The sequence below is a fragment of the Vulpes lagopus genome, chromosome 8 (assembly GCF_018345385.1).
Source record: "Vulpes lagopus strain Blue_001 chromosome 8, ASM1834538v1, whole genome shotgun sequence".
Taxonomy (NCBI): Eukaryota; Metazoa; Chordata; class Mammalia; order Carnivora; family Canidae; genus Vulpes; species Vulpes lagopus.
In genome coordinates this window covers 106769009-106796243 of record NC_054831.1, presented here as the reverse complement: position 1 = coordinate 106796243, position 27235 = coordinate 106769009, and the positions used below count along the sequence as shown (strand labels likewise).

General features: G+C 39.1%; 3 protein-coding genes across 8 annotated transcripts in view; 2 read left to right on the top strand and 1 right to left on the bottom strand.

Annotated features, from left to right (window-relative positions):
• The window catches only part of FAM169A (family with sequence similarity 169 member A), a 61684-nt gene extending 48804 nt beyond the window's left edge, over nt 1-12880 (top strand). For all 5 annotated transcript variants that reach the window (XM_041765313.1, XM_041765315.1, XM_041765314.1 and 2 more), the window contains 5 exons: nt 281-320; nt 820-970; nt 4573-4729; nt 7835-8038; nt 8767-12880. In XM_041765313.1, the coding sequence (XP_041621247.1) occupies nt 281-320; nt 820-970; nt 4573-4729; nt 7835-8038; nt 8767-9315 (1101 nt within the window). In that variant the 3' untranslated portion in view covers nt 9316-12880. The remainder of the gene's footprint in view (nt 1-280; nt 321-819; nt 971-4572; nt 4730-7834; nt 8039-8766) is intronic.
• A 946-nt stretch (nt 12881-13826) lies between these two features.
• NSA2 (NSA2 ribosome biogenesis factor) lies at nt 13827-21483 on the bottom strand. Its single transcript, XM_041765321.1, has 6 exons — nt 21339-21483; nt 19737-19924; nt 19498-19648; nt 17278-17457; nt 15134-15326; nt 13827-14061 (listed from the first exon to the last, which is right to left on the bottom strand). The coding sequence occupies exons 1-6, from the start codon at nt 21339-21341 to the stop codon at nt 13994-13996; spliced, it is 783 nt and encodes a 260-aa protein (XP_041621255.1). The 5' UTR covers nt 21342-21483; the 3' UTR covers nt 13827-13993.
• A 66-nt stretch (nt 21484-21549) lies between these two features.
• Nucleotides 21550-27235, top strand: part of GFM2 (GTP dependent ribosome recycling factor mitochondrial 2) — a 55863-nt gene continuing 50177 nt past the window's right edge. The window contains exons 1-3 of one of the 2 annotated variants that reach the window (XM_041765311.1): nt 21589-21681; nt 22159-22217; nt 27117-27198. In XM_041765311.1, the coding sequence (XP_041621245.1) occupies nt 27136-27198 (63 nt within the window). In that variant the 5' untranslated portion in view covers nt 21589-21681; nt 22159-22217; nt 27117-27135. Of the gene's footprint in view, nt 21682-22158; nt 22218-27116; nt 27199-27235 lie in introns of both variants that reach the window. The other variant, XM_041765310.1, reaches the window with a different exon arrangement.

The window sequence follows — 27235 nt, the reverse complement described above, 5'->3', positions numbered from 1 at the left end:
GGGAGAGCATATGGACAGAGAAGAGGAGAGTAGCTGAGGATGGGACACTAGGAACCTCCAGTGAGTCACACGGTAACATATTAGATGGCTTGGTGAGGGCTCAGCCTCAAGATAAACAGGCTGTAACATAGCCTTTTAATTTCTTAAGTTTCCTTAATTGATGAGTAGTGAATACAAAAAGTACTATTTGAAAAATGTTTCACAAGATTGTCTTTGACATCGACTTAAGTAGATTCACAGGGAGAAAAAATGTTCTAAAACTTCTGTATTTCTATTTTAGATTGACTCTCTAAAAGATGCCTTTGCAAGCACTTCTGAAGGTAAGAAACTCAGCTAATCTACCAGTATTTGAGATGCTTAGAATTTAAAATTGGGAGATGTCCCTTAGAGTAAGTGAAGACTTATCCTGCTCTAAGATCTAGAGGGGAGTTATAATGCTACCACTGCCACTGGTCTTGCCATGTGAACAAAGTAAGCTATCATACCTCTCTCTTCCTCATTTTGTTATCTGTAAAATAGGGAGAGTGATGTCTTCCTTGTTTATTTCCCAAGATTACTGGGGGGAGGGAATATAAATGAAGATGAAAATATACATTGCAGAGCTCAGGGCAATATGGAAATGTGAGGAATGAAAGTACAAAGTTATTTCATAATTTTGAAAAAAGACATTGTTTCATGGCCTGATATAAGTGAGAGAAAGACATGTGTAATTGTGGGAATATATGTAAGCTAGCATAGTTCTTACATTTCTGTGTATTGTAACAGGTAATCCTTTCAGGACATACAGAATTAATTATAGTTCTGCTGTTTTTTTCTCAGGTCAAGATAAGACACCAGTTTCCACTCGTACTCGAAGTAGTCATCTAAAGCGGCCAAAGATTGGGAAGAGGTTTCAGGATTCTGAATTTAGTAGTTCTCAGGGAGAAGATGAAAAGACGCTCCAGGCTTTACCTACAGCTTCAATAAACAAGTAAAGTTATTTATTTTATTCTCATTATTTTGTTATTCTTATTTTCATATTCTTTAAAGGTTTTATTTATTTAATTGAGAGAGAGAGAGAGAGAGAGACATAGCACAAGCAGAATGAGGGGCAGGGGCAGAGGGAGAGGGTTAAGCAGAATCCTCACTGAGCATGGAGCCCCATGCAGGGCTCAATCCCAGGACCCTGAAATCATGACCTGAGCTGAAGGCAGACGCTTAACTGACTGAGCCACCCAAGTGCCCCTTCATTTTCATATTATTAGTATTTAGTATTTAAGGTGGAGGCTATTATTATATTGTTTGTGTAGCAAATCACCTTCGTGTAAAAGTTTGTATTTCAATTCTTCGGTAGGATTACTGATTGCACTCACTTTGACATATTATGGGGAGAAGTTGCTAGTAAGAGAGTAAAATAAATCCACGATTTAATCTCTCATGTCTGAAAATCCAAGAGAATATTCTAGTGATTATCCTGAGGTTTGGGGATCCCTGGGTGGCTCAGTGGTTTAGTGCCTGCCTTCAGCCCAGGGCATGATCCTGGAGTCCCAGGATTGAGTCCTGCCTCAAGCTCCCTGCATGAGCCTGCTTCTCCCTCTGCCTGTATCTCTCTCTGTCTCTCTGTCTCTCTCTCTCTCTCTCTCTTTCTCTCTCTGTGTCTCTCATGAATAAATAAAGTCTTTGGAAAAAAAAATGCTAAAGTTTAGTCAGTTTTTTTAAAAACCCTAAGTTTTATTTTATAACTGATTCATTTACTGGGTTATTGGCTATGACACAAATTAGCAATAACTGTAAGTGGTTCAGTCATCTCCTCTAGGAACTTAATAGCCAGGTGCATCAACAGAACATTTGGGTCAAAAAACCTTTATCCTCTATCTTCCTTGGAATCTTAAAGAAAGCAAGATTTCAAATTCTACTGTAAAACTAGAATTTTTAATCCTTATAGTCCTACCAGCTGTTCCGGACTTAAACCATTCATAGGTTTGCCATTTTATTTGTGAAATTATTTTATTCAAGTAGAAGATTCTGTCGCTATGCTAATTTCATTATGTAAATTTTAAATTTGAATAATTGAGTAATTATGTAAATGTTTTATATTAGTGGAAAATTCATGTTAAAGGCAAATATAACTATTGCTTTTTTTTTTTTTAAGATTTTATTTATTAGACACACACACACACACACACACACACACACACACACACAGGCAGAGAGAGAAGCAGGCTCCACCCAGGGAGCCTGACATGGAACTCTATCCTGGGTCTCCGGGATCACGCTCCGGGCTGAAGGCAACGCTAAACTGCTAAGCCACCAGGGCTGCCCAAAGGCAAATATAACTAAATATTTAAATCTAGTAATTTGTGAAAAGATAAGAGATTAGATAAGTATAGTTTTCTTACTGTGTAACATTTCAATGTAGTACCCTTTTTAGAAGGGAATTTCACAGTGCATTTTCTCTTGAACATCCCAGAATTATTTTGGAATTTTGTTTTTCCTAAATAGAACAGTGACAGTAAAACTAAATGGTTGACTCCTTACTCACCTGTTAGGAAGAACAAAATTTCCTCTTTGCTCTTGAAAAATTTGCTGCATAGTGGTTTCTAATTCAATATATAGGGTGGCTTGTGATGGTACAAAACAGTGTAGATGCAGAGGAGAGATTTGACTGAACCTAATTGAGGGGATAGAGAGATTGGGCATTCGGACCAGGGCTTGAAAGATAATTTGAAACTCGATGAGCATAGTTGAGAGAGATGTTCTAGGCTAAGGGTCCACAAACTATGGTCTGTAGATCAAATCTGACCGACTACCTATTGTTATAAATAAGACTTTAATGTAACACTTCCATGTTCATTCATTTACATGTTTGAATGTTTGCTTTTGCATTACAGTGGCAAAGCTGAGTAGTTGTTCAGAGACCAGGTAGCCCATAAAACCTAAAAGAAAATATTGTTGACTTCTGATGTATAACAGAATTGTCCAGAGAACTTAATGTGATGATGAAAATGTGCTTTATCTGCCTTGTCCAAAATGGCCCTACCTAGTATGCCCATTGAGCACTTAAAGTGTGGCCAGTGCAACTTAGGAACTGAATTTTAAATTTCATTTTATTTAATTAATGTAAATCATGACATGTGTTGTGGCTACTGCTTTGCACCATGCAGATCTAGACTACAGGAATAGCATGAGCAAAGGCAAAAAGCTAAGAGGAGTATTAATAAGGATAACTGATTTATAATGTAAATGTTACCATCTAGTAGGAAATAAAAATATGAGAGTCTGGGTCCCAGGCCATTAGGTACTGTAGCAGCATGAATGACTCCTTGAAGTACTTGGTGATATGATGAGCAAGAAGACCTCCTTTGCCTGGTGGGTGTGGCACAGCAAAATAACTCATGCAGGGGAAGCAAGTAGCCATACTGTGAGCAGCACTACGAGGAGGTACCATGTGTCAAGAGTCTCCAAGGAATTAGGCCCTCAGTCTATTAGCCTGCATGAAGAACTGAATGCTGCCAACAACTGCATGAGTGAGAGCTTGGACGGGGTGATAGGAGGGGGGAACACTTCCAGTCAGGCCTTCAGATGAGACTGCATCCCCAATAGGCGGCTTCATTGCAACTCTATGAGGTCTTGAGCCAGAGATACCCAGCTAAACCACACCTAGATTCCTAATTCAAAGAAACAAGATGTTTCGGGTGTTAAAAAATATATAACTAGGGACCCCTGGATGTCCCTCAACTCAGCAGTTGAGCATTTTGCCTTTGGCCCAGGGTGTCATCCCGGTCCGGGGATCAAGTCCTGTGTCAGGCCTGCTTCTCCCTCTGTCTCTCTGCCTCTCTCTCTCTCTCTCTCTCTCTCTGTCTCTTATGGATAAATAGATGGATAAAATCTTAAAAAAATATGTCTATCAATCGACTGATAGATAAAGATACATATATATAAATGAGGGTCTAGTCATATTAGTCTTTGTAAGAAGGTACACTTTTCCCTTAAGCCAGAGAACCAAAGAATTTTCTGAGCTCTGACTGTCACAAGTAGAGATGGGTGTATTATAAACAGAACTCTGACAGCTTTACTAAAGAATGTACATACTGCAGGTATAGAGAGGATTGGAACAAAGTTATGGTGGTCCAGAGAGAATTGCGGCCTGAGGGAGGGCCATGAAAATGGGAACAGAAAATTAGGGATATGTTTGAAAGGCATTTTGGAGGTAGAACAAAACTATATCATTTATTGTCCAAATGATATCTTTGAGAATGAAAGGGGCATTATTAATGATTGTGCCAAAGCTGGGACAAAATTATGAAGTGGACTGGCTTCATGTAAATTGGGATGTGTGTTCATTTAATAGAATGAGAGCCAATGAGGTATGGATAGAGTAAAAGAAGAATCTAGCTTATGTGATTGAGGGCATGGTGGTGTTACTACTCAGACTGGAGAACAAGGTAGGAAAGAGGACAAGTTTGTGAGAGGAGGAGATTGGTTTTGGACCTGTTAGATTGGTTAGTTGTTGACTACAACATTTGGTTGATTCTCTAAAGTGTTACTTTATTCATCCTTAATAAAACAAGTAAGAGTGGTTTTCTTTTCTAGATTGGAATCTACTGCACGCACATCAGAGAGCTCAGAAGAATTCCTGGAAGAAGAACCTGAACAAAGTGTGATTGAATTTGAGGATGAAAGTAGTGATAAGGATGCTCGGCCTGCACCAGAAGCCCAGCCACGCCTGGAAAAGCAAGATGGTGAAAAGGTACGAGATCTCACTTCCTAAATAAAGTGAATGAACGTAGACTAAATTTTAACTTTTGTAATCATGTATTGTTAGAAAAATATGATATATTTTAGAGTTGTAGTAGAATTGTGTTTAATGCTAAAAAGCATATGTCTATACTAAGCAAGGTCAGGTACTCAAGTTGGGGAGAGGATAAAGTTACAAGTATTTCATGTGTCAAACGGAATTTTTATTTTATTTTTTTATTTTTTTATTTTTTTATTTTCTTTGTTCAAACGGAATTTTTAAAAGTTTGAATTACAGTAAAGGTAAAGTTGAAGATGTTTAGTTAGTAAGATCCCTCTGTACATTTAAAATACAGATTAATTTGAGAGAGTAAACATACTTAAGTGACACAAATTATGTGACCACGGGGTCTATCTTGTAGAATCAGTTAGAATGCTGTAAGGTCTGGTCTGATGGCTGTAGCTCCTCAAATATTTGTTCTTAACCTTCTTTTTTCGTCTTCTTTACCATTTCCTATTCTTCTCTTCTTTTTCCTAAGTGTCTTCTATCTTTGGCTCTCTAGAGATTCCTTATTTCTTTTTTATAGGTGCTTACATTTCTTTAAAAGTCTTTTACCTGGGGATCCCTGGGTGGCTCAGCAGTTTGGCACTTGCCTTTGGCCCAGGGCGTGATCCTGGGGTCCCAGGATCCAGTCCCGCATCGGGATCCTGGCGTGGAGTCTGCTTCTCCCTCCTCCTGTGTCTCTGCCTCTCTCTCTCTGTGTCTGTCATGAATAAATAGTGGATACATCTTTAAAAAAAAAAAAAGTCTTTTACCTGTTTGCCAAGTCAGCCAGCATCCAAACAAGTGAAACTACATTACCAATTTTATTTTCTTAACTTTGGTTTGTTCCTGCTTTCTCTGTTGCATGAAACTGTATTTGTAAATGCATTTTTTTCTTGTCTTGTAAAAAAATGTGGACACTTAAAAGGGATTTATGTGCACATCTTTAAAAGGGATTTATTTGCACCCAGATGTTTAAAGGAATATATATTTGTGTTATTTTCTCTTTTAAAAACTGAAGACTATGCTGTATGTGCTTCATGCAATAGGTGTCATTTGTCCAGCGATACATTGAGCACATGCTCTCGTAGGTCAGCATTGACACTTGAGTTCAAGTGGTTTCCTTACCTGCACTGACTATTGTGTCTTCCTTAATACTCTCTCGGCCCCTGTAATGTAGGCTTTACAACATCATTGTATTTTTTTTTTTTTTACTTTATTTATTTATTCATAGAGACACAGAGAGAGAGACAGAGACACAGGCAGAGAGAGAAGCAGGCACCATGCTGAGAGCCTGACTTGGGACTCTAGGATCACGCCCTGGGCTGCAGGTGGCGCTAAACCGCTGCACCACTGGGGCTGCCCAACACTATTGTATTTTGGTTTCTTGGTTTTCCTATCTCTGAAGTTCTGTCTTGGTTTTATTTATTATTTGACTATTGTGCTTCTTCCTTTTTTCCCCTTTATCTGTGGACATTCTAGAAAACTCAGTTCTTGGCTTTCTGCTCTTGGTTCATGTCTTCTCTATGAAAATGCATCCAGTTGGATGGTTGAACTCTCATTTCTGTGGGGTGACCAATAACTCTAGACTTTGAATATTGATTCAGTCTATAATGCCACAGTATTACTTGTCTTCTGAATATTCTATGTAGACAGATGTCTTCTATCATCTTAAATTCAACATAATCTATTCTTTCTTATCACTTCTGTATTGAGCCTTTTTTTCCTTTGTGTGTTTTTGTTTTTTTAATCTTCCATTCTTGGGATCCCTGGGTGGCTCAGTGGTTTAGTGCCTGCTTTTGGCCCAGGGCATGATCCTGGAGCCCCGGGATCGAATCCCACATCAGACTCCCTGCATTGAGCCTGCCTCTCCCTCTGCCTGTGTCTCTGCCTCTCTCTCTCTCTCTCTGTCTCTCATGAATAAATAAAATCTTAAAAAAAAAAGAAAAGAAGATAGAGCCTCATCATTAAAAAAAAATAATAATAATAATAATCTTCCATTCTTTTCCCAAACCTAAAACTTAAAGAAACCAGGTTCATCTCTTCTGCTGCTTCTTACATTTAGTTACCAACATTCTGAGTTTTTTAAGCTTTTGCTTGATTATATCATTTTCTTTCAACATTTTTTCCTACCCTAGTTGATCATTTTATGAGCTTTCTTATAATTACCTTCTGTGTGCAGTCTATTTTCTGCATACTGTCTGGCAAGATAAATTTTTTTAGTCCTTTTTTTTTTTTTTTAATTTTTTTAGTCCTTGATTTTAGTATCCCTACGACTTTAGGGATCCTACATAATCTGGACAAACCTGTTACTGAGCTTGAGTTGCATCATTATTTAATTTTTATAATGGTAATAAAATGCCGTCTATCAAAATGTCACTAAGACTCATTAGAACTATTAAACATTAAATAGAAGTATTTTACATTGATAAATGTTGGCAGAAGAGTTTCAGAAATGCAAAGTTTGTGTTATCACCTCACTGATATTTCTATATTTAGTGTGATATAAGGAGTAAGATTGTTCACAAAAATGACCCAAAGTTGACTGGATATGGAGCTGACTGAGATTGGGGGCTTTCTTCTTACAGTAAGAAGCTGTATCCAAACTCAGCTTCCCACAAGACTGGTAGTGCCGCTGCTTCCCCCTGGCACGGTAACCCCTAACTTCCCATGGTCCCCAAAGATTCCAGGTGCTGATTAGCTAGTGTCCTGTAAAGAGCTGGCTGGCATCAAATCTAGAGTATCTGGGGCCTTTTTATTACCGAAAAGGTTCCACTCTTGATGGCCGTATAAGGAAGAACAAGAAGGGGGCAGGGTTTCTTTCCTGCATCTCTGACCTGTACTTCGTCTGCAGAGCACCATGGTCTGTCTGCTGTCTGCATGACAACAGAAGGAGTTTGGGCTCCTTGTGGGTTCTTTTCTTTTACTGACCCTGCCTGAAAAGTTTCCTCTTTCCCTCAATAGGACTATTTGGGAGACTGTATCTTGAGTCCTGCTGTATGACAGGTAGAGACTGGCAAGACCGATAAGTTAGTCTATCATTGTGTCCTGACTTCTTTCCCCCCAATGATGCAGGACTCCGAATTAGAGCCTATGAATGGTGAGATAATGGATGATACTCTTAAAACCTCACTTATAACTGAAGAGGAGGACTCTGCCAGTGAAGTTTTAGATGAAGAAATGAAATTGCAGTCTCTTAATTCCAGTGAAGACTCTGCTGCTTTTGTTCCACTGGTGGTAGAACCTTCAAAACCCCCTGAAACTGTTGCACAGGACAAGGTAAGAGGGAAGTAACTTAATTTTTTCTAGTCCAGCTGTTCCACTGTCGGTGAAACGGAAGCGGTATTGTGGTTTGTATATTTTCCTCCACCTTGATGTATATAGTCCTTCAGGAAGATTAGTTATATGTTGTTTATTATGCTAAATTAGGTATTTTCAGAAAATGCAATCAGTAATAGTCCATAAATTCAAATCTTTCTAACCTTATCCACATATCTCACTGCTGATAGAGTATTTTAAGAGAAATTTCATTTTTACTTTCAAATATTCCAACCTAAGACTAAAAAACTATTGTATAGTGTTATCTTATTAGTGTCTCAAATAAATAAATGAATAATATTTCCATTGTCCTTACATATCATCTAATGAAATTATAGTCAAACTTAGTGGATTGGCCCAGTGTCAAACTCCAAAGGGCTCTTGGTTCTGGCTCCAGTAATACCAAGAAACTAAAAACTTGATTTGAAGAAACTTGATAAGAAGTTTAAAATGTTCTAAGTACTTTTTGAGATAAAATGATTACTTTAATTGTATCTTCAAAGCAAGAAGCAGATTATCACGTAAGACAGTTGTGAAATAAGACTTGTATTCAGACTATGTATACCTAATTAACAAAAGCTATGCGTACTGAATTCTTGACAACGCAGTTCATTGTCATTGCGTATTAGTGTGTGATTTATGTAAGAATTGTACTGCAAAAGTTTGTTCACCGGGTTCTTTATTTTTAGACCTCACATGTAACTGACTCAGAAATGTTGCTAGATGAAGGCCCATCTGATGAAAAAGGGCACACTGAAGAGAAACTGCCGCTGGTTTCAAGAAAGAAAGCACATTTTGGGAGTTCAGACAATGCTGCTACTATCCCAAATGAAGAACGATCCGACAGTGGTTTTCCAAACTCTGTGATAGCAGAATTTTCTGAGGAATCGATCTCTGAAAATTTATCACCCAACACTACTTCTTCATTGGAAGACCAGGGTGAGGAGGGGGTATCTGAATCCCAGGAAACATCTACAGCTCTTCCTCAGAGCTCTCTGATAGAGGTTGAACTTGAAGATGTGCCGTTTTCACAGAATGCGGGACAGAAGAATCAGTCAGAGGAGCAGTCTGAAGCGTCTTCTGAGCAACTGGATCAGTTTGCACAGGCAACAGAAAAAACTGTGGACAGCAGCTCAGAGGAAATAGAAGTGGAAGTACCTGTGGTAGACAGGCGGAATTTAAGAAGAAAGGCCAAAGGGCATAAAGGACCTGCTAAGAAGAAAGCCAAGCTGACATGAATGAAGAAGATACGCAGATGATAAACCCTCTTCTTTGTAAAATAATTGTTGTTTTTAAAATATGGCAATTAATAAATGGCATGGGGCACAGGGCAAAAATTCCAAAATTCCACTTTGAACTTATTTATGATACCAGTTTTCCCTTCCCCCTTAGGACCTAAGATTCACCATTCTTTTTAATTTTTCAGGCTGTTCAGTGTAAATACAATTTTTTATTTTTATTAACCATGGAAACCAGATCATACTATATTTTCTTTAGTAATTGGAGACATCTGACCATTAATATTTCAGGAAATTTAAATTAAACTGAAAGTAGTAGGCTTTCCATTACTTGTAAGGATCACAGAAATCTTTTATACTATGGATTTTAATAGTAAACTTGGTGAGGGTTCTAGAAGTTTTATCTCAAAGATCAAAACTAATCATTTTTTTAAATGTAGGCATGTCTAAACAAAAATGTCAGTAAATGAAAATGTACTTCAACTAAATGAGAGCACAAATACAGAAATTTATGGTGAAAGGTTTATGAAGGTGGTATATCGGCTTCTTAATTAGTTGTATAGATGCAGTTTCTTCTCTGACTTCAGTGTCTGAGGAAAGGTATAAAATCTGGTTCCATCTCAGTCTTTTAACGTCTAATATTTACAGTACTGCTAGAGATTTAACTCTGGTGTGTGGGCACTAATATAATCATAGAAAATTTCATGTGAAGCGGAGGACGATACTTTTGTCCTCATGTAATTAACGTGTACTTCAGAAGTGTGAGAAACCTTCCTAAGGCTTCTCCTTAATCCTGCCACTGCCTTTACTCTAGAATCGTCTGTTCTTCTCAGCTTTCATCCACTTCCCTAACTCAGAGTGATTCCTGCCGAGAGATCTGCCTGCCTGTCTGCCGGCTTCTGGATGGGTTTGGACTGTGCCCCACAATCTTAGATCTAGACGGCAGGAACAGCTGAACGAGCTGAGATCGCATTGGAGGCCTCGCTTGTTGCTTTGGTCTTGCTCACTCTTAGTTTGCTCTGTGACGACAGGGTTACAAGCTAGCCTGTGTGTATACATTGTGGTATGACAGCAAAGGCCTTTGCCTAGTAAAACTTAAAAAACAAATTCTCTTGTTAATTTTAACATAATTTATCTGAAAATGAATAAAATGCTTATTCTTAGAATCCAGAGAGAATCTTAAAACAGTCTTACTCTTTGGAAGTATTGTGTGTGCTCAGATTTGCAGTTAACTCATAGAATGCTTTGGCACCATGTGGATTGTTTTTAAAACCACTTGGTCCTTAAATGAAAACACATTGTGACTTTGTGTCATTATTTGAGGTGCTCACGAGGACTGATGTCAAAGGTTTATCCAGTCTGCAGTCCAGTGATGTCATTAAATTTTATTTTGGAATGTTGATGTTTTAGGTCTAATGAGCTAAGTTAAAATGTGAAACAGACAAAACAGTAAACCCTCCTATTCATGTAAAATTTTGAATACTTGTATCCCTTACATTTCCCTTAATTGTCAGAGACAAGCCAGATGATTTCACCCCAAATGAAAATTAAAGCACTTTGGCCATTTGTTCTCTCAACAAATGCTAATTAATTGAAAAAATAAGTATGACTGGTACTAGGACTAGTATATCTGTCACATGTTTATGCTATTTTATAGATTTTGTGAGAAACTTTACTACCACAATTAGGGAAATTAAGATACGAAGATTTAGTAAATTCTTAACTTTTCCATTTTTAATTTCTCAAAATAGATTTAAAAACCTAACAGTTTACTTTTTTTACTTGGATTGCTCATTGTTCTCTTGAGAATACTTTAAAAGGGTGTAGTTTTAAGATTGAGCTCACTGACAACTATTGATATGTGAATATAGTTGCGGAGTTCACAGAACATGGTTATTCTTATATAACGGGACTAAACAGTATAAACTCATACTTGTTAAACTTGTTTGGTTTATTCTTAAACAACAAGAGCATTTTAAGCAGTTTCAGTACTTTTTGCTTAGCATTCAAGAAAACTTTTATTGCATATCATTTCTGACTGAAAATGTTATTTTGGGGGTTTGTAGATGGTAGAGAAAGCTAGGTAGCATAGAAAAACCTTACTTTTGTGTTCAGTAACACGTTCATGTTCAGTATGAGTTCTATACTCAGTAAGTGTAGAATTTATAACAAAACTTCTTCTCCATAAGGAATCTAAATAAAACTAATCAGATAATTAGTTTTTACAAGGCATTAGAAAAACTCGAAAATTACAGAGGACTGAAATCTGATTTCAGCCAGTCTGGTTGTTGAGTGTCTTGTCAACATTCTATATAGTCCTTTGTGAACTTTTTTCTTGTTTAGACGTTTTATTTCTGGAAAAGGATTTCACTTCAGTTTGTGTAAATACATGTATATTTCCTTGTGTAATATAAAACATAGAGATTAGCAGAATTTTAGTTCCTTCAAGTTTAAATTATCCAATTGCTAGACATCACAGAAATATATTTAAGAATTTATTATAAAGCTCCTCTACACCTTTTAAAGATGAGAGGATCTATTATGATTTTTTATAAAATCAAATAGCATGACAATGTCAGTCTTCTACTTAAAATGTCTGTATTCATGATGTTTCCATTCACAGCAGAGAATAAAACGGCAAGGATCACACTTACTGGTTCACTTTTAGCTGACCAGAACACTACCTAAAACATTGTTTCCGTGACTTGAGAAAACATCTTGAAGGTTTAGGATTACATCAAATCGAGTCTTTCCCTAGTATCTAAATATCTGCTCTAACGTACTGCTTTCCCACCGTCTAAGGTTTGGTCACACCAGCAAACTGATACAGATCTTAATGTAAATACAGAATTTATACTAACATTACTCATCTGTGTAACAGCATTTTAGAAATTTCTGCCTTGTATAATCTGGTGTTTTTAAGGTGTTATCCAGTCTTTCATGGGTGTGATTAGTTACAAATGTTATGCTTTTGTTGGCATACTTACTATCAAGATTTCTTTGTACAAGATAATTTGCTTATTTTGGGTTCTAAAAAATAAGCAGACTGAGTTTTGTAGGACTGTGCTTACCTTTAGTCTATTTTTTTTTAACCTTCCAAATCTTAGTCATTCACACATTCCCCACTTCTATTAGTGGCAAAATCAGTTGTTAAAATCTAATTGTGAGAAAGGTCCAGCTTCTGTCATCCTGAAGTAATTGTATCATATTGGATAGTCATTCCCAAGGAACTAGCCTTTCTTTTCCTAAGTGTGTATGTGTTCTAAAACTTCTCTGTTTACAGAACTTAGAAAAGATGTTACATTATTCAGAATAGCAAGTCTTACTGAGGTACTCAAGTTTGTTTTCTTGGTAGTTTTTTTTTTTTAAGTTTAAAAGTAATATGTTTTGTGATTGTTTCTTGGCCTGTGTTTTGATATTCTTTCCCTTTTCCCTATTTTAATCGACAAAGATGTGTTTAGATATTGAATTTGTTTAGACATTAAATGATTTTGTTAAAGGCACAATTAATCACATTGGTTGTACTTTCAAGACAGACTTTAAAAATAAACAGAATTTAAAACCATTAACGTGATCATAGATTAATGTAATACTATGGACACCTTAAAGCTCAAAGCCACAAACATAATTCAGATCACAAAAGTGCTTTGACCAAGCTTACAAACCTAAAACATGGCCTTTTTTTTAGATTACTGAAGTAACTGCCAACAAATTTCTCTTTAAGGGTATCAGTGCAGTTTTTTTTTTTTTTCTTAAATGGTTTTACCTGGCATTACTTAAGTTTGTGACCATTCCAAAAATGTGAAAGCATAAACATTTTGGTGCATTTTTCTCCATATATTTGGAGTAGAAAATACAGTTCCAGGTAGGTATTACTATACATGATTGAGAGAAAAATGTTTAAAATATAAATTCACTGACTTCTGAACAAATAGAGGTGAAAGGATTTATCTAAACCCCTCTGAACTCTTAGTGTAGTGAACCTTCTTTCTCCTGTAATTTGGTATACTTTCTAAATGAACGCTACCGTGTGTTTATTAATCTTAAGAAATGTAGCATTAAGAAAAATGAGGTGGAAGAGACTTCAGGTAAGGTCTCAGAAATGACCATTTTGTAGTCTAGGCTCTTTAAGTGTGCACTGACCTTCATGATAAAAGAGGATTTCAACTACACTGTGTTTTCCAGGAACAAGAGGTCTGCATTGCTAAGTGTCCACTTCTTAATGCAGATGTGGACCAAGAGTTTTTTTTTATTTTATCCATCTATTGGAGAGAGAGAGTGCACGCACACAAGCAAGGGGAAAGGGAGAGGGAGAAGCAGGCTCCTCACTGAGCAGGGAACTGGACACAAGGCTCCATCCCAGGATCCTGGGATCACAACCCCAGCCGAAGGTAGACGCCTGACTGAGCCACCCAGGTGTCCTGGGCCAAGATATTAACTATGATTGTTTTTCTAAATTATTCAAATTCATGAACATCTAAATGCTAAAAAGACTCAAAAATAAAGACCACTTATTTTAATAAATGTCTATTTCAACTTTTTTACAGTAGAATAAATGTCTTGATGACTGTAGATATGTAAGGCTGTTTGGTAGCATCCAGAACCACAACAATGATGGTCTTCCTGACAGGTGTGTAGTCTTCAGTAATTATAAGGGATTCCTTGTCTGAAACTGCTGTTAAACCAGCAGGACTGCATTTATGCATCCATCATTTTCAGGATTGTTGGTAACCTGGGCATATTTTCCTGAAAAAAACAAAATGGGAAAAAGAGGGATATTAATACTAATAAAAATGAACTTTGCCCAAAATATTTCTATTACCACTTTTAAGAAAGAAAAAAGTGATAGTAGGATCAATGAGATTTTACTCAAAATCAAACCAGTTCCGGAAACAATTTTCATATACTGTTTTTACACTTTTTACAAATGGTGGTCTGCTCCATTCTGTTAGTGCATTGTATCAACAAGCCTTTGGATCGACCTGAGCATTGCTGCTTTTCCACATACTTTTCTTTTTTCTTAATTTATTTATGATAGTCACAGAGAGAGAGAGAGAGAGGCAGAGACATAGGCAGAGGGAGAAGCAGGCTCCATGCACCGGGAGCCCGACGTGGGATTCGATCCTGGGTCTCCAGGATCGTGCCCTGGGCCAAAGGCAGGCACTAAACCGCTGCGCCACCCAGGGATCCCTTCCACATACTTTTCTTACTAGAAAATGCAACAAGTTTTAATTAGGTTAAATTAATTTGAAACTTATTTTAAAGTTGAGGTCAGCCAATATGAAGTATGAATGACTCATATAAAGACTCAAGAAGCTGGAAGGTATTCTTTAATTTCAGAGGACATTAAAGTTTAGAAATACCTGGACACTAAAGGCAGAAAACTAAGAAAACAAGGGAAGAATTAAAATTGCTGCATGACACCTATTTTTAATTACTGAAATAGTGTGGCGATGTGTTTAATATAGGTCTCCCTTCCTCTGCTCATGGTTAATATATTGTATTTTCTTCCAATGTCTTTTGGTTATAACTTATTCCATCTGCTTCCCTCCTAATGAATGCCTTTTAAAACAGTCCTAAATCTAACAATAAAGTACACTTTATATAACTGAAACCAATAATCTAAGTTAAAAAGAATCACATTCACTACTTTGTCTACAAAAAGTATTCTTCCTAAAGATTTAAACCTGATTTACATTATTTTAACTTAATCTAGCTCTTCTGCATTAAAATTTGCTGTGTGCTTTCTATCAACTTGAAAAATTTTAATCTTAGGATTGTTGAACAGCAGCAGCTCCGTATTCAAAAGTTTACTTACCCCAAATAACTTTGCCTCCTTGTGTCACAAGGCCCAACTCACTCACGTTCACTTCAATGACAGTACCTTTGGTAATAACACCCAAAGTTGTATATAGTGGGGATGAGGGATTCTTTTTTACACCGAGTATTGGCAGGCAAAAGGTGGCTTTCAATTCAGGATGTGTTACATGGGCCTTTTTGAAACGTAAGCCCTAGTAAGTCAAACACAAAAATATTATACGAGTCTAAAATGTTAACAACGATGAGCTTCTTTCTTTTTGCTTTTCCAATTGTCTTCCAAGTCAAAAAACCCCCCATGGATGAACAATGTCAAATATTAAGGCATCAAATTAAATACTTAAAATTCTACAGACTAAAAAACCTGATAAATACATGAGAGAAAACCCTTAACACATACTCCTTAAGTTTTTACCACAGCATGTTGCCTTGCATCGTACTCAGATTTATCCTGTTACCTATGTTTCCTGAGGACTTTGCTGCATGCCAGGCACTATGGTGGAGCATACAAATAGCTCATTTAAGCATATTAACCTTACAGCTCCCTCCCCCCCCCCCGCCCCTTTTTTTGAATGATAAGCTAAAGATTGGCAAGTGAAATGACTGGTTCCTGGGTTGAACGGTGTGGTGTGTGTCGATGGAATTAAATTATCCTGACCTCAAGGCTCTCTAGACCTCAGCTGTTTTACATGATGAAAAAGGAGGGTGGACTGTCAGCTTTTCACTAAGGAGAATACTGGTCAGAGACTGGAGAGAGCCCAGAGAGGTCTGTTAATCACCTGGAATCACCCCAGTCACCTACATCTGACCTTGTGGAGTATAATACTTCAGAAGCCACAACACTTTACAGTCTCTTAATTGATTTTTGCCTGTTTGGGAGAATAAAGGGTAATGATACTTAAGTTCTTAGTAACGGACTCATTCATGAGATGTACCTGCCCGGCTACAGAAAGCCTGTAACAGCTTATTAGTATATTTCCTCCCTACAGAACTGATAAAGTTACCAAACTGTATTTAGAAGATTATGAGTATGAAATCAACACAGAGCAGTTCATGATACCATCCAGGGATGGCTGAAAATAGTCAACACTCATACTGTGTCTCCTGCAACTACTCAAAGTCTGCGGAGAAAAACAGCCATAGACAATATGTAAATAGAAGGGCATGTTATACAAACAGGCTGTTGGCCAACATTTTAATCCATTAAGAATTATTCAGAGTGAAAGCTAAGGTAACACGGCCAACCTTCCTCTGACTTTTTCTAAGCAAGTTGGATATCCAGTGAGGGGAGCAATTCAGTCACTTTAAAAGGATTCTAGAAAAGTAGATAGTTGAACCTAGAACACAGGTTTGAACGGCACAGATCCACTTAAATGCAGATGTTTTTAATAAATACAGTACTACAGATCTATTTTCTCTTATGATTTGAATACTTTTCTCTTGCTTTAAGAATATATGATACATATAACATACAAGTATGTATTAGTTGATCGTTTAGATTATCAGTAAGGCTCTAGGCAACAGTAGTCTGTTTAGTTTTGGGGGAGTCAAAAGTTTTATGTGGATTTTACATCTTTGCAGGGGGTGGGTACCCGCTGTTCAATGGTCAACCAAATGTTCAGTTACATTTGGGAAAGGGGAGGAGAATTATTTTGACCATCACTGTTGTCTACAGAAATTAAAGTTCCACTTTTATATTAAATTCTTTTTCCAATGACTACATACTGAATGTTTTCAAAAGCATTAAGATAATTTTCTTATTAAATGGGAATTGCTTCTTGAAAAAGCAGTCCTACCCGTTTTCTAACTGTTCTCAGAACAAGTATCAGCATATAGATAACCTGTGGAATGAGTACAATGACCTCACATGGAAAATGAAGATACTAATATGACATATTTAAAAATCAGGATTCACCAGCACTGTCTGTAATAATTATTTTTCATATCCTGTCTTACAAAGATGAAGACAAGATTCTTGACGGTAGTGGAAAACTGTTAAGCCATCCCTATCAATAACTTAAAAAAAAAATAACCTAAAAAAAAAAAAAACCTAAAAATGTCTTTCAATCTTTTTTCACAGGAAATTGTATTTTATATAACATAGCAACAAATATTTAATCCATCCCACTCTAGCAAGGGACTTACCATTGGCCTAATGAATCTTTCGTATTTAGGTGGTTTTCTAGTAAAGCCATCTCCAACAAAGCAGACTTTAGTGACCATCCTCTTCCATGCTTTCTTTTTTCTCTTTCCTGTTCGAATGACTTTTAATACTTCTGTTTCTCCCTGAGCACGAACTTTGGGTAAAGGAACTTCCCACTTTCCCTAAAAATAGACCACAGTCAAAATTTATATTAGTAAAAGGCAATGAGAACAAAAAAGTATGTTTTAGTGTACAAAATAGTGGATTCACTTTTTTCCTAAATCAAGATTTTGACTCCAATGTTTTCTAGAGGTCTGCACTGTCTCTTCAAAAGCCCCAAATTAATTGGAATTAATTAAGCTTCTTATCATGGATACATTAAATGGTTTGTGGGGCACCGGGGTGGCTCAGTTGGTTAAAGCAACTATCTGCCTTTGGCTCAGGTCATGGTCCTGGGGTCCTGAGATCCAGACTGGCCATCTTGGTCTTTGCTCAGTGGGGAGCCTCCTTCTCCCTTTCCCTCTGCCTGCTGCTCCCCCTACTTGTCCCTTGGCTCTGTTAATAAGTAAAATCTTAAAAAATAAATAAATAAAATAGTCTGCTTAAGCTAAAGATCTCAATGCCTTGTTATGGATGAAAAATGCCACCTGTAATAAGGCAGTGATTTCTCGAAACAGTGTATGTGCTTACCACTAGATGGTTAGTAGTGTCAAAACACCTCTTAATGTATCTCTTTAAAAAAATGTATCTCTGTATCCACCATGAGTGGCCTTTTAGATCACATTACCAGTAAGACAAAATCATCGCCATATACTTTGAACCTCTGTAGAACGAAAATTCTATGAAAAAACTGAAGCAATACAGATTTTTTTTTTTTATGATAGTCACAGAGAGAGAGGCAGAGACACAGGCAGAGGGAGAAGCAGGCTCCATGCACCGGGAGCCCGACGTGGGTCTCCAGGATCGCGCCCTGAGCCAAAGGCAGGCGCCAAACCACTGCGCCACCCAGGGATCCCGAGCAATACAGATTCTAAAAGCAATTCTATCACTCCATTAATATATGACCATGCAGAATGATTTACAACCAACTCTTTTTATCTGTAAAGTGAGGAGGAGTTAAGTGGACAACCTCTAACATTTCTCAATTTACACCATTCTAACTTTAGATAGCGCACACCAAAATACAAGCAGTGTGATAAAAAAAAATTCATTCATTCATTCATTATTTATGAATGACAGAGAGAGAGAGAGGCAGGCTCCTCGCAGGAAGCCTGATGCAGGACTCGATCCCCGGACTCCAGGATCACGCCCTGGGCCCACGGCAGACGCTCAACCACTGAGCCACCCAGGTATCTGGCTGTGTGATTTTTAAAATCAAATTAGGATCTGTTGCTACCTGGATTTGTCAATTTATCTACAGATGTTTATAAACAGTATTTATACCGTTTTCTGATTTCTGCAGACTTTACCCTAAACTGACACTAAGCATAATACATAAAATGTATGACCTAATACACAAAACTGACACTAAGCGTATTAAACAAAAATGCTAAATTTGTACTTAAGTTAAATCAGTTAAAGGGTTTTCCACTATTCTACTTGTTAACAAATTTTAGCAGTATAGACCAACAGATAGAAGCAGTTGTATCTTTCTCCATAGGAGCACAGCATTAGGAAGTGTCACGTATAGGAAGCTGTTAAAATACTGAATTTAAGATTCATGCCTTACTAACTTTTTAGATACTTTTTAAACACTAACAATGTCTGCTATTTTAATAACTTTAAAAACCTGTTAAATGCTAACATGTTCTCTTAATGAGAAAGCATATGTCTTATTACTCGAATATTTATTTATTTATTTTTAAAGATTTTATTTATTTATTCACGAGAGAGACAGAGAAAGATAGAGAGAGAGGCAGAGACACAGGCAGAGGGAGAAGCAAGCTCCATGCAGGGAACCTGACGCAGGACTCGATTCTGGGTCTCGAGGATTACATCCTGGGCTGAAGGCGGTGCTAAACCGCTGAGCCACCCAGGCTGCCTGCCTATTACTCGAATATTTAATACAAAATGAACTTTACAAAGACTTTGTATCTAAATAATGGGAAGAGTAATTGGAAACATGATGAAGTCCAGCTAAACTGAAGAAAATAACTAGTATTAAATTTTAGTAATTCTCCTGAACAAAAACGAAATAAAAGACTTCAATTTTTATCTCTTACCGCTTTCTCTTTTCGCTTTTGTTTAATCATATTGGAAAGTACTTTAGCTCGGGACTGCCCCTCCCTGTCCAGTAGATATGCAGGTACTGCTCCCTGTGGAGTCTTTTCATCATTCTTTTGTTTGGTGTTTCTCTTTTCATGCATCTTGATACTGACAAGAAGGAAAAAGATTCAAGATCATTAGTTTTAAAAAACTATTACTCAAAACATATTAACTTGTTAAAGAACTCTGCACTTACGTCTTTTTCATTTGTATTTTCTCAGCATGGCGCTGTTTATGGTAGAGCTTAGCTTTCAGACCAATCATCTTTTTTGCTTTTTTTGAACGTTCATGAGCCTCTCGACCTTCTTTCTTTCTCTTTTTCTCATGGTAATCCAAACGATAGCCATAGCGCTTCCGGTGTAACTCAATATATTCATTTTGTGGCTAAAACGAAAGAAACATTAATTTAAAAAATTGACAGAACTAAACTAAAAGAACTTTCTGAGCACCATCTAAAGTACAGAAGGCCTTAAGTCACCCCAATGTTCCCTAGCTTAAGTAACTCTCGTGCTATTAATAAGCCCACGCCCATGACACGCGCCCAGTACATTCGGTCCTGGATGGTATCAGACGCGAGGATTTACGTCTGCAAGAATCTCAGGGAAAGTCACCATTCGTTGAGGGGATCTGTCCAAAATCAGCTCGACCACAGAGGATGGCCTCATTCCAGGGTCTCTTTTCCCCTCTGGAACACCAGCAATCTGGTTTTTCAATGACATCATCATCATTATTCATAGTTTCTATCAGAGAATCTCTCAGCTTTATCGAAGTACACTCCACATATGATGAAATGTGCTAAGAGGCGTAGTCTTACACTCCGACAAACTACCCAGCTTTGTGACCGCCAATCGGATAGAGAACATTCCATCACCTCAGAAAACCTCGTCGTACTCTGGGGACAGTGTCGTCCACCTCGCACCTGCAGGTATCCCTCTAGCCTTCCCCCTCCGGGAAGGACCTGAAGCGGCACCTACAGCATGGCGCCTCTGGTGTCTGCTTTCACTTATGGCTCCTCCGACGGCCGCCTCCACTTACGGCTCCTCGGGCGACGGCCTCCACTGAGGGCTCCTTGGCCGCCTCCACTTACGGCTCCTCAGGCGGCCGCCTCCACTTACAGCTCCTCCGACGCCTCCACGGAGGGCTCCTCGGACGACAGCCTCCACTTACGGCTCCTCCGACGCCTCCACGGAGGGCTCCTCGGCGGCCGCCTCCACTTACGGCTGCTCAGATTCCCACCCGTGTCAGGACCCGGACCCTTTCCACCGCCAGACAGCGGTCCACGCGGGAACGTGTCACCCCCGACCCTCTGACCGGCTCACGGATATGTGGGCTGTTTCCCGTCTTTAGCGAATGAAACCGGAAGCCTCGTGTGGCCACACGCCACGCCGTCCTCACAAGTGGCCTTGAAGCGCCTGTTTTTACTTGAGGCGCCACTTTTACTCGGAACATGTGGTCACAGCCCGCGTGGATTTAAAGAACGCAAAAATAAACTGCCGAGGCCAAGCCGCCCCAGCGCGGAACAATGCCGGGTGCCACCCGACCGCCGGGGCCGTGGCCGCCCGGTCAGAAGCCGGGAGAGAAGCCAGCGCAGCGCCGCTCCGCAGACCAGGCGGCGGCCGGAAGAGCGCGCGTGGCGGTCGGGCTGGCTGGAAGCTCGCTCCGCACGGGTGAGCGGCCGCCCGCGGCGCGGAGCCCGGGACCTCACACCGCGGCGCCGGCAGCCGTCCCGGTCTGCGTCCCGTCCCGTCCCGTCCCTCCCCTCCCCTCGCCTCCCCGGGGCCCCGAACTGCCCCCTCACCATGGTGACGGCCGCCGGGCCGCCGCGAGCAGCCGCCGGGCGCCAAGAGGCTCTCTAGCTTCGGGCTCCCGGCCCGCGAGCTCGCTCCGCGCGGGCCGCGACGGAAAGAGACGGCCCCGCGCCCACCGACTCCGGGGGAAGCGCGCCAGGCGCGCCACGTTGGTTCCGGGCCCGCGTTCTCCGCTTTCGGCCTGGAGGACGGAAGGTGCCGGCAGGCGGCGTTTGAGCGTGGCACCCCCGGAAGTGGCGGCTCCGAGGCCCTGGGTCCTGCGGGTGGCGGGGCGTTCGCGCAGGTGGCGTGGCCCGGCGGGAGGAAGCCGGCCTCCGAGCGACCTGGTGCCGGGTGGGTACCGGGACCCGCCGCCCGCGGGCACCGGACGACGGCCAGCCGGGGCGGGAGGGGGGATGGGGACACGGTCAGCGGGGGGGGGGGGGGGGACGAGTGCCCGAGGCCGCGGCCGTCCCCGAGTCTTCGTGCCCGGAGTGGAGGCACCGCGGTGGGTCTGCGGTGTGAGGCTCTTCACGCCCCATCTTCTAGGGCGATTTATTTTCTTGAAGACCCGAATGCGAACCAGCATGTTCAGGCGCAGTGAAGTCCGTGATGTCGCTTCCTAGAACTCCCCGGGGTTTTGCTTCCCGTACCGCCGACGTCTTTGCTTAAACGTCCTTTAAGTATCACTTAAGGGGCCTTGCTTGCAGCTCCCACCCGGTTCCGCTTTCCTGCCTGATTCTCCGCTAAGTGTTTAATTCCTTCTGTTTATCGCCGGTCTCCACTGGCCAGGATAGACACGGCCTGAGGCAGGGATGTCTTTCGTTTCAGCTTTCAACACGTTTACTAGGAGGCAGTGATAGGACAGAGTAACGACGAATTCTTGTTGAGTAAGTGAACTTAGTTCTTTTTTTTAAAGATTTTATTTATTTACTCATGAGAGACACGGAGGCAGAGACGCAGGCGGGGGAGAAGCAGGCTCCACGCAGGAGCCCGACGCGGGACTCGATCCTGGGACCCCGGGGTCACGGTCACGGCCGGGGCCGAGGCCGACGCTCCGCCGCTGAGCCCCCGGGCGCCCCCGAACTTAGCTCTCCTACTGACCCGGGAATGGGATAGATGGAAAGAAAGGTGCAGAGACTTTACGTGATTGACCCGAGGTCACAGAAGACTTGGGACCCCAGCAAGTCTTCTGTAAACTAGTCAGATCTTTGCCCACTTGACATTTCTGTTATGAGAAGTGTATGGGAAGCTTTAAAAAGAGGCGTAAAACACACGTAAAAAGTGCATACCGTAGACATATGCTTCAGTGGGTTTTCGGACTCTGACCACACAGATAAGCAGCCCCTGAGTCCAGAAATTACATTAACCCGCGCGCCCCGGGAGCCTTCCTCCTGCCTCTTCCCAGTCACTGCCATTCCCGTGAAAATACCATCCTGACTCGTAACATAACGGATTAGCTTTTCCTGTTTTGTATTTTATATAAATGGAATCGTACAGTGTGAACTCTTTGTGTTGGCTTCGCTTGCTTAATATTGTGAGATTTATCCTTGTTTTCCTGTTACAGTTCTTTCAGCTTAAGGAAAATTTTAGTAGCTGTTAAGTTGTGAACTCATCAGTATGATTTTTCCCATTTATGATTCTCAAATCCACTCATGCCCTTTTTTGCCATCTGATCCAGGAATAGAAAGTAAGTTCTAAAGGTTAGGCAGTAGACCTATTTTGATTTGTGTAAAATAGAGGCGGCATAGTGGTTGGCTGTGTTGTTTATCTTTTCAGCAATGATTGCCAGCTAAAAATGGCCTAAGCAGATCAACGTCAGACTTTTTTGGAAAAATTGACTTCCTCTATACCTGGCAAGGGCAAGTTGGATATCACTTCTTCGTTTTATCTACCAAAAGCATATAGTAGATACCCACTCTACATTTTGGCAATCAGAAGCATGAAGTGTATTCCTCTGACTGGATGAAACTTTGGATAGTATTTATTGCTATAGGTGAGATTATAAGTGAGAAGTCAGGAGGATGTGAGAGGATGCTTTTTATTGATTGTGTATGGTTAAGCCAAGCTTATTTGTTTTACAGAAGAGGAGCAGGTATAGTAGTAAGAGCTTTGTAAAAATTACTATGAAGTCATTTGCTATTGTGATATGCAGGAGACAGACTAGTTTTTAAAGCTAACGGTATTCTCAAGGTTGGGAATCATGTGTTACTCATTTTTACATTTTCTAATAACCAGCTTCTTGCGTTGCTCCAATAAATGTTAGATAAACAAGGGAATTGGAAAGTGCTTTATTGATACAGTTGACCTAAATTTAAAAGTAAGTACTTGAGCTGTTTATTAGCAAGTAAAAGTTACTTTGGTAAGCTTTTTTTCTTGAACGAAGTTAAAGGCTAGAACTGATTTTTAAAATTTAGATAATATTTACATAACTTTAGATGATTTGTTTTAGAACTTGTGCTAGAAATATTGTAAAAATGAATGTTTAGATTAATAGTATGAGATGATCTATTCAGTATAGAAAAAAAGATGATATTAAGGGTTGACAATAATAAACATACTGGCCTAATTCATACTTGATATTTTTTTCTAAAAAGCACTGGATATGATACAAATCTGAAGTGGAGTTTCTAATTTGGGAGAAATTACTAAGTACAGTAACATACCATCTGCAAACACAGACCATTTTAACTTGATGCTTGCTTTAGGATCTTCTTTCTTATATTACTTGATTTAACATCACCTTCAATTTTGCTTGCATACTGATATATTTTATGATTTTTTTTAAGATTTTATTTATTTGACAGTGAGAGCACAAGCAGGGGGAGCAGGAGGGAGAGAGAGAGAAGCAGACTCCCCTCTGAGCAGGGAGCCTGATGTAGGGCTCCATCCCAGGACCCCTGGGATCATGACTCTAGCCAAAGGCATATGCTTAACCACCTGAGATACCCAGGTGCCCCTATGATTTCTCTTTTTGTATATTAAGCTTCACAGGCATGATAGTCTACTGATTTTTTTTTTTTTTTGAAATCCATGTATTCTTTTTTTATGGTAGTGTAACTTGTTGCTAATAACGTAGGATGGGTATTACCTGTTTTTTTCTTCCTCATTATTGCTCTTTTACCATCAGGTGTTAGAGCATTTATTGAGCGCTTTATTAGGCCTTAAGGAGGTCTGGACCTTTTATAGCATAACTTACTTGATGGCACCAGTAGTAGGCAGCTATTTTTATTGAAAATCATTGATCCATGGGGAAGAAGTAAATCACTGGAGGGCCCTAATCAACTTAATAGGTGAAGAAATGAAGCATTGTGCTGGGCAGTGCTAGAAAAAGATCCCTCCTTTTGGAGAGCTCACAATAAAGGAGAGCTTGTTAATACTCTATTTGTCATAAGTAGATGTAAGATCCAAGCGTTATGGAAACAGGAAATTGAGAATAGCTTTCAAGCGGGGCCTTGAAGATCTAATAGTAATTGAAAAGGTATGGGGGGGCGGGGTCTCGAGGATTCTAGGACTGCTTTCTGGCAGTGGCTGTGTTACATACTAAGGTGAGAAGGCACCAGAGTATAATGTTTCTGGGGGAATTTTGGCAAGAGCTCCCTGATACAGAGTAGGGAATAGGAGAGTATAAGGCTGTGACAGTAGTTGGGGATAGATTTTGTTGTATTAGAAACCTTTAAATGTTTTTGAGTAGGTAAGTGACGAGAGGAGGTTCTTTATTTGAAGAATATGGAATAAAGCAGTATTTCCCACTTCAGTGATTTGAATACTACTTTTTAAGACTGGTTATATCTGAATGTCACCTGTGTTATTTACTTAATTTTCCTCAAATTCACATTTTAAAGTAAAAAAAATTACCGTAAGCATTAGTATCTGCAAAATGGGTCCTATTGGCTAGTTCTTCTAATATTTATCTAGTAAACCGTTTTTGTTTTTCTATAACCTAAAATAATCATGGGCATTCACTTGGAGGAAACATGATGTTGGAATAAGCTTTCAAAATTTAATCTGTAGGAATCCTTCACACTCTTAAAAATGATTTAGAACTCTAAAGAGTATTGTTTATATGGGTTATAATTCATATTCAACTAATTAAGAATTAAAACTTTACAGTACTTTAGAAATTCACTTAAACTTAATCCACTAAATCTTAATATAAGTAATATAGATGTATGAGAAATATCTATTATTTCCAAAGCAAAAATAACTTAGTTTGAGGAAAGTTTTACATTGCCTTACAATTTTGCAAGTTTCTTCAGTGTTGGGCATAATAGAAAATAGCTGGCATCTCCTGTCACTTTCTGTATTTGTTACTATGTGTGTATGATTTTTATTTTTGGTTGAACTATCTGATGAAAATTCAGCCTCATTATACATAGGTCATATAGGTGATTGGGGGAAGGGAAGAGTATTTTAAGTCTTTTCAGACAATTGTAGATGACCTTAGATGCTCTACCAGCCTTTGACAAGTGGTAGTTGCTTAGTTGCAGTGTGGAGTCAAACCTTATTAGTGAGTTTATTTGTATTTGCTAGTGTTAAAATCTGTGGTTCTACATTGAATGGATCGAACATGCATGAGTGTTGTAAGTATCCTGAACTTTGGCACTGGAAGTCAAGAAGAGGGAATGGGTTCAAGATATATTTAAGAAATAAAATCAAAAGGATTTGGTGACTTCCTAAATGAGGGTTTGTGAGGAGTGCCTGGGTGGCTCAGTGGGTTAATCAGTCTGCTCTTGATTTTAGCTCAGGTCATGATGTCAAAGTGGTGACGTTAAGCCCTGCCTACATCGGTCTCCTTGCTGAGCATGGAACCTGCATAAGATTCTCCCTCCCCTCCCCCTTCACTCTTTATGCTCTCGCTAAAAAAATAAATGAGAGTTAGTGTGGCTGTTTTGAGACAAAAAGGAAGAGATTTAGGAGTAAAAGTAATGAATTTTTTTAAAGATTTCACCGTTTTTTTTTTTTTTTTTTTTTGGTAAGGAATCTCCACTCCCAGCGTAGAGCTCAAAGTCCCAACCCCAAGGTCAAGAGTTACACACTCCACCAACTGAGCCAGCCAGGTGCCCCAAAGTAAAAAGTTTGGACATGGCTTCTACTGTAACATGGCACACAGGGTCTCCCTGCTGTCTGCTTCCCAACCAGTCTCAGGTGCTTCCATGAACTTCTCATAGCTTTGATAATGTACTTGAAACATAGTTAATATTCAGGGAATGTTTTTAAACTAAAGATACTTAGTTTTATAATTCCTGAAGAGGACTTCATTTTGTATATTTTTTACTTATTTATGGTAGAAAAACCAGAATATTCAGATAAACCAGTAAGACTATCAATGAGAATTTACTGAGTTAACATGTAGATGCTTACCTTCCTATACTAAATTTTGTATAATTACATAAATACATTGTAATTGGGGCGCCTAGGTAGCTCTGCCTATGTGTCTGCCTCTCTGTGTTTCTCATTGGATAAATAAAATCTAAAAAAAACAAAACAAAAAGCATTGTAATTGCTGTGGTAAGTTTCTTTAATCTCTTTTTCCAGAATATGTTCATATCTTGAAGAATTAAAGCATGTTGAAAAAAATAAAGAATATTTTAATTTGAGAACCATTTCTCATATTTTTTCAGAATTTTTGTTTTCTGAATGATGCACTGAGTTTTTGATAGCTAAAAATATTGTACCTACTTTATAAAATATAATTTTACCGTATATATTACATATGTCTTGCTTTATGTATGTCTTACATATAATACATAAACTTAGTTTTAAAATCTTGTTTATTTCTTTTTCAGAGAATAACAGAGGGTCAACATGTTGTCCAACTTGAGGAAGTTTGGAGTAAATAATAAGAAAATACCCATCCTGAACATTAATGTAAGCGTTTCTTATAAAATTAAATGTACTTCAGCAA

Coding starts and splice junctions, on each gene's coding strand:
- NSA2 (XM_041765321.1), bottom strand. Junction 15,327..17,277: donor AAAGATTCATTAGGCCAATG/GTAAGTCCCTTG, acceptor TTGACTTACTAG/GGCTTACGTTTCAAAAAGGC. Junction 14,062..15,133: donor AGGAGGCAAAGTTATTTGGG/GTAAGTAAACTT, acceptor TGTTTTTTTCAG/GAAAATATGCCCAGGTTACC.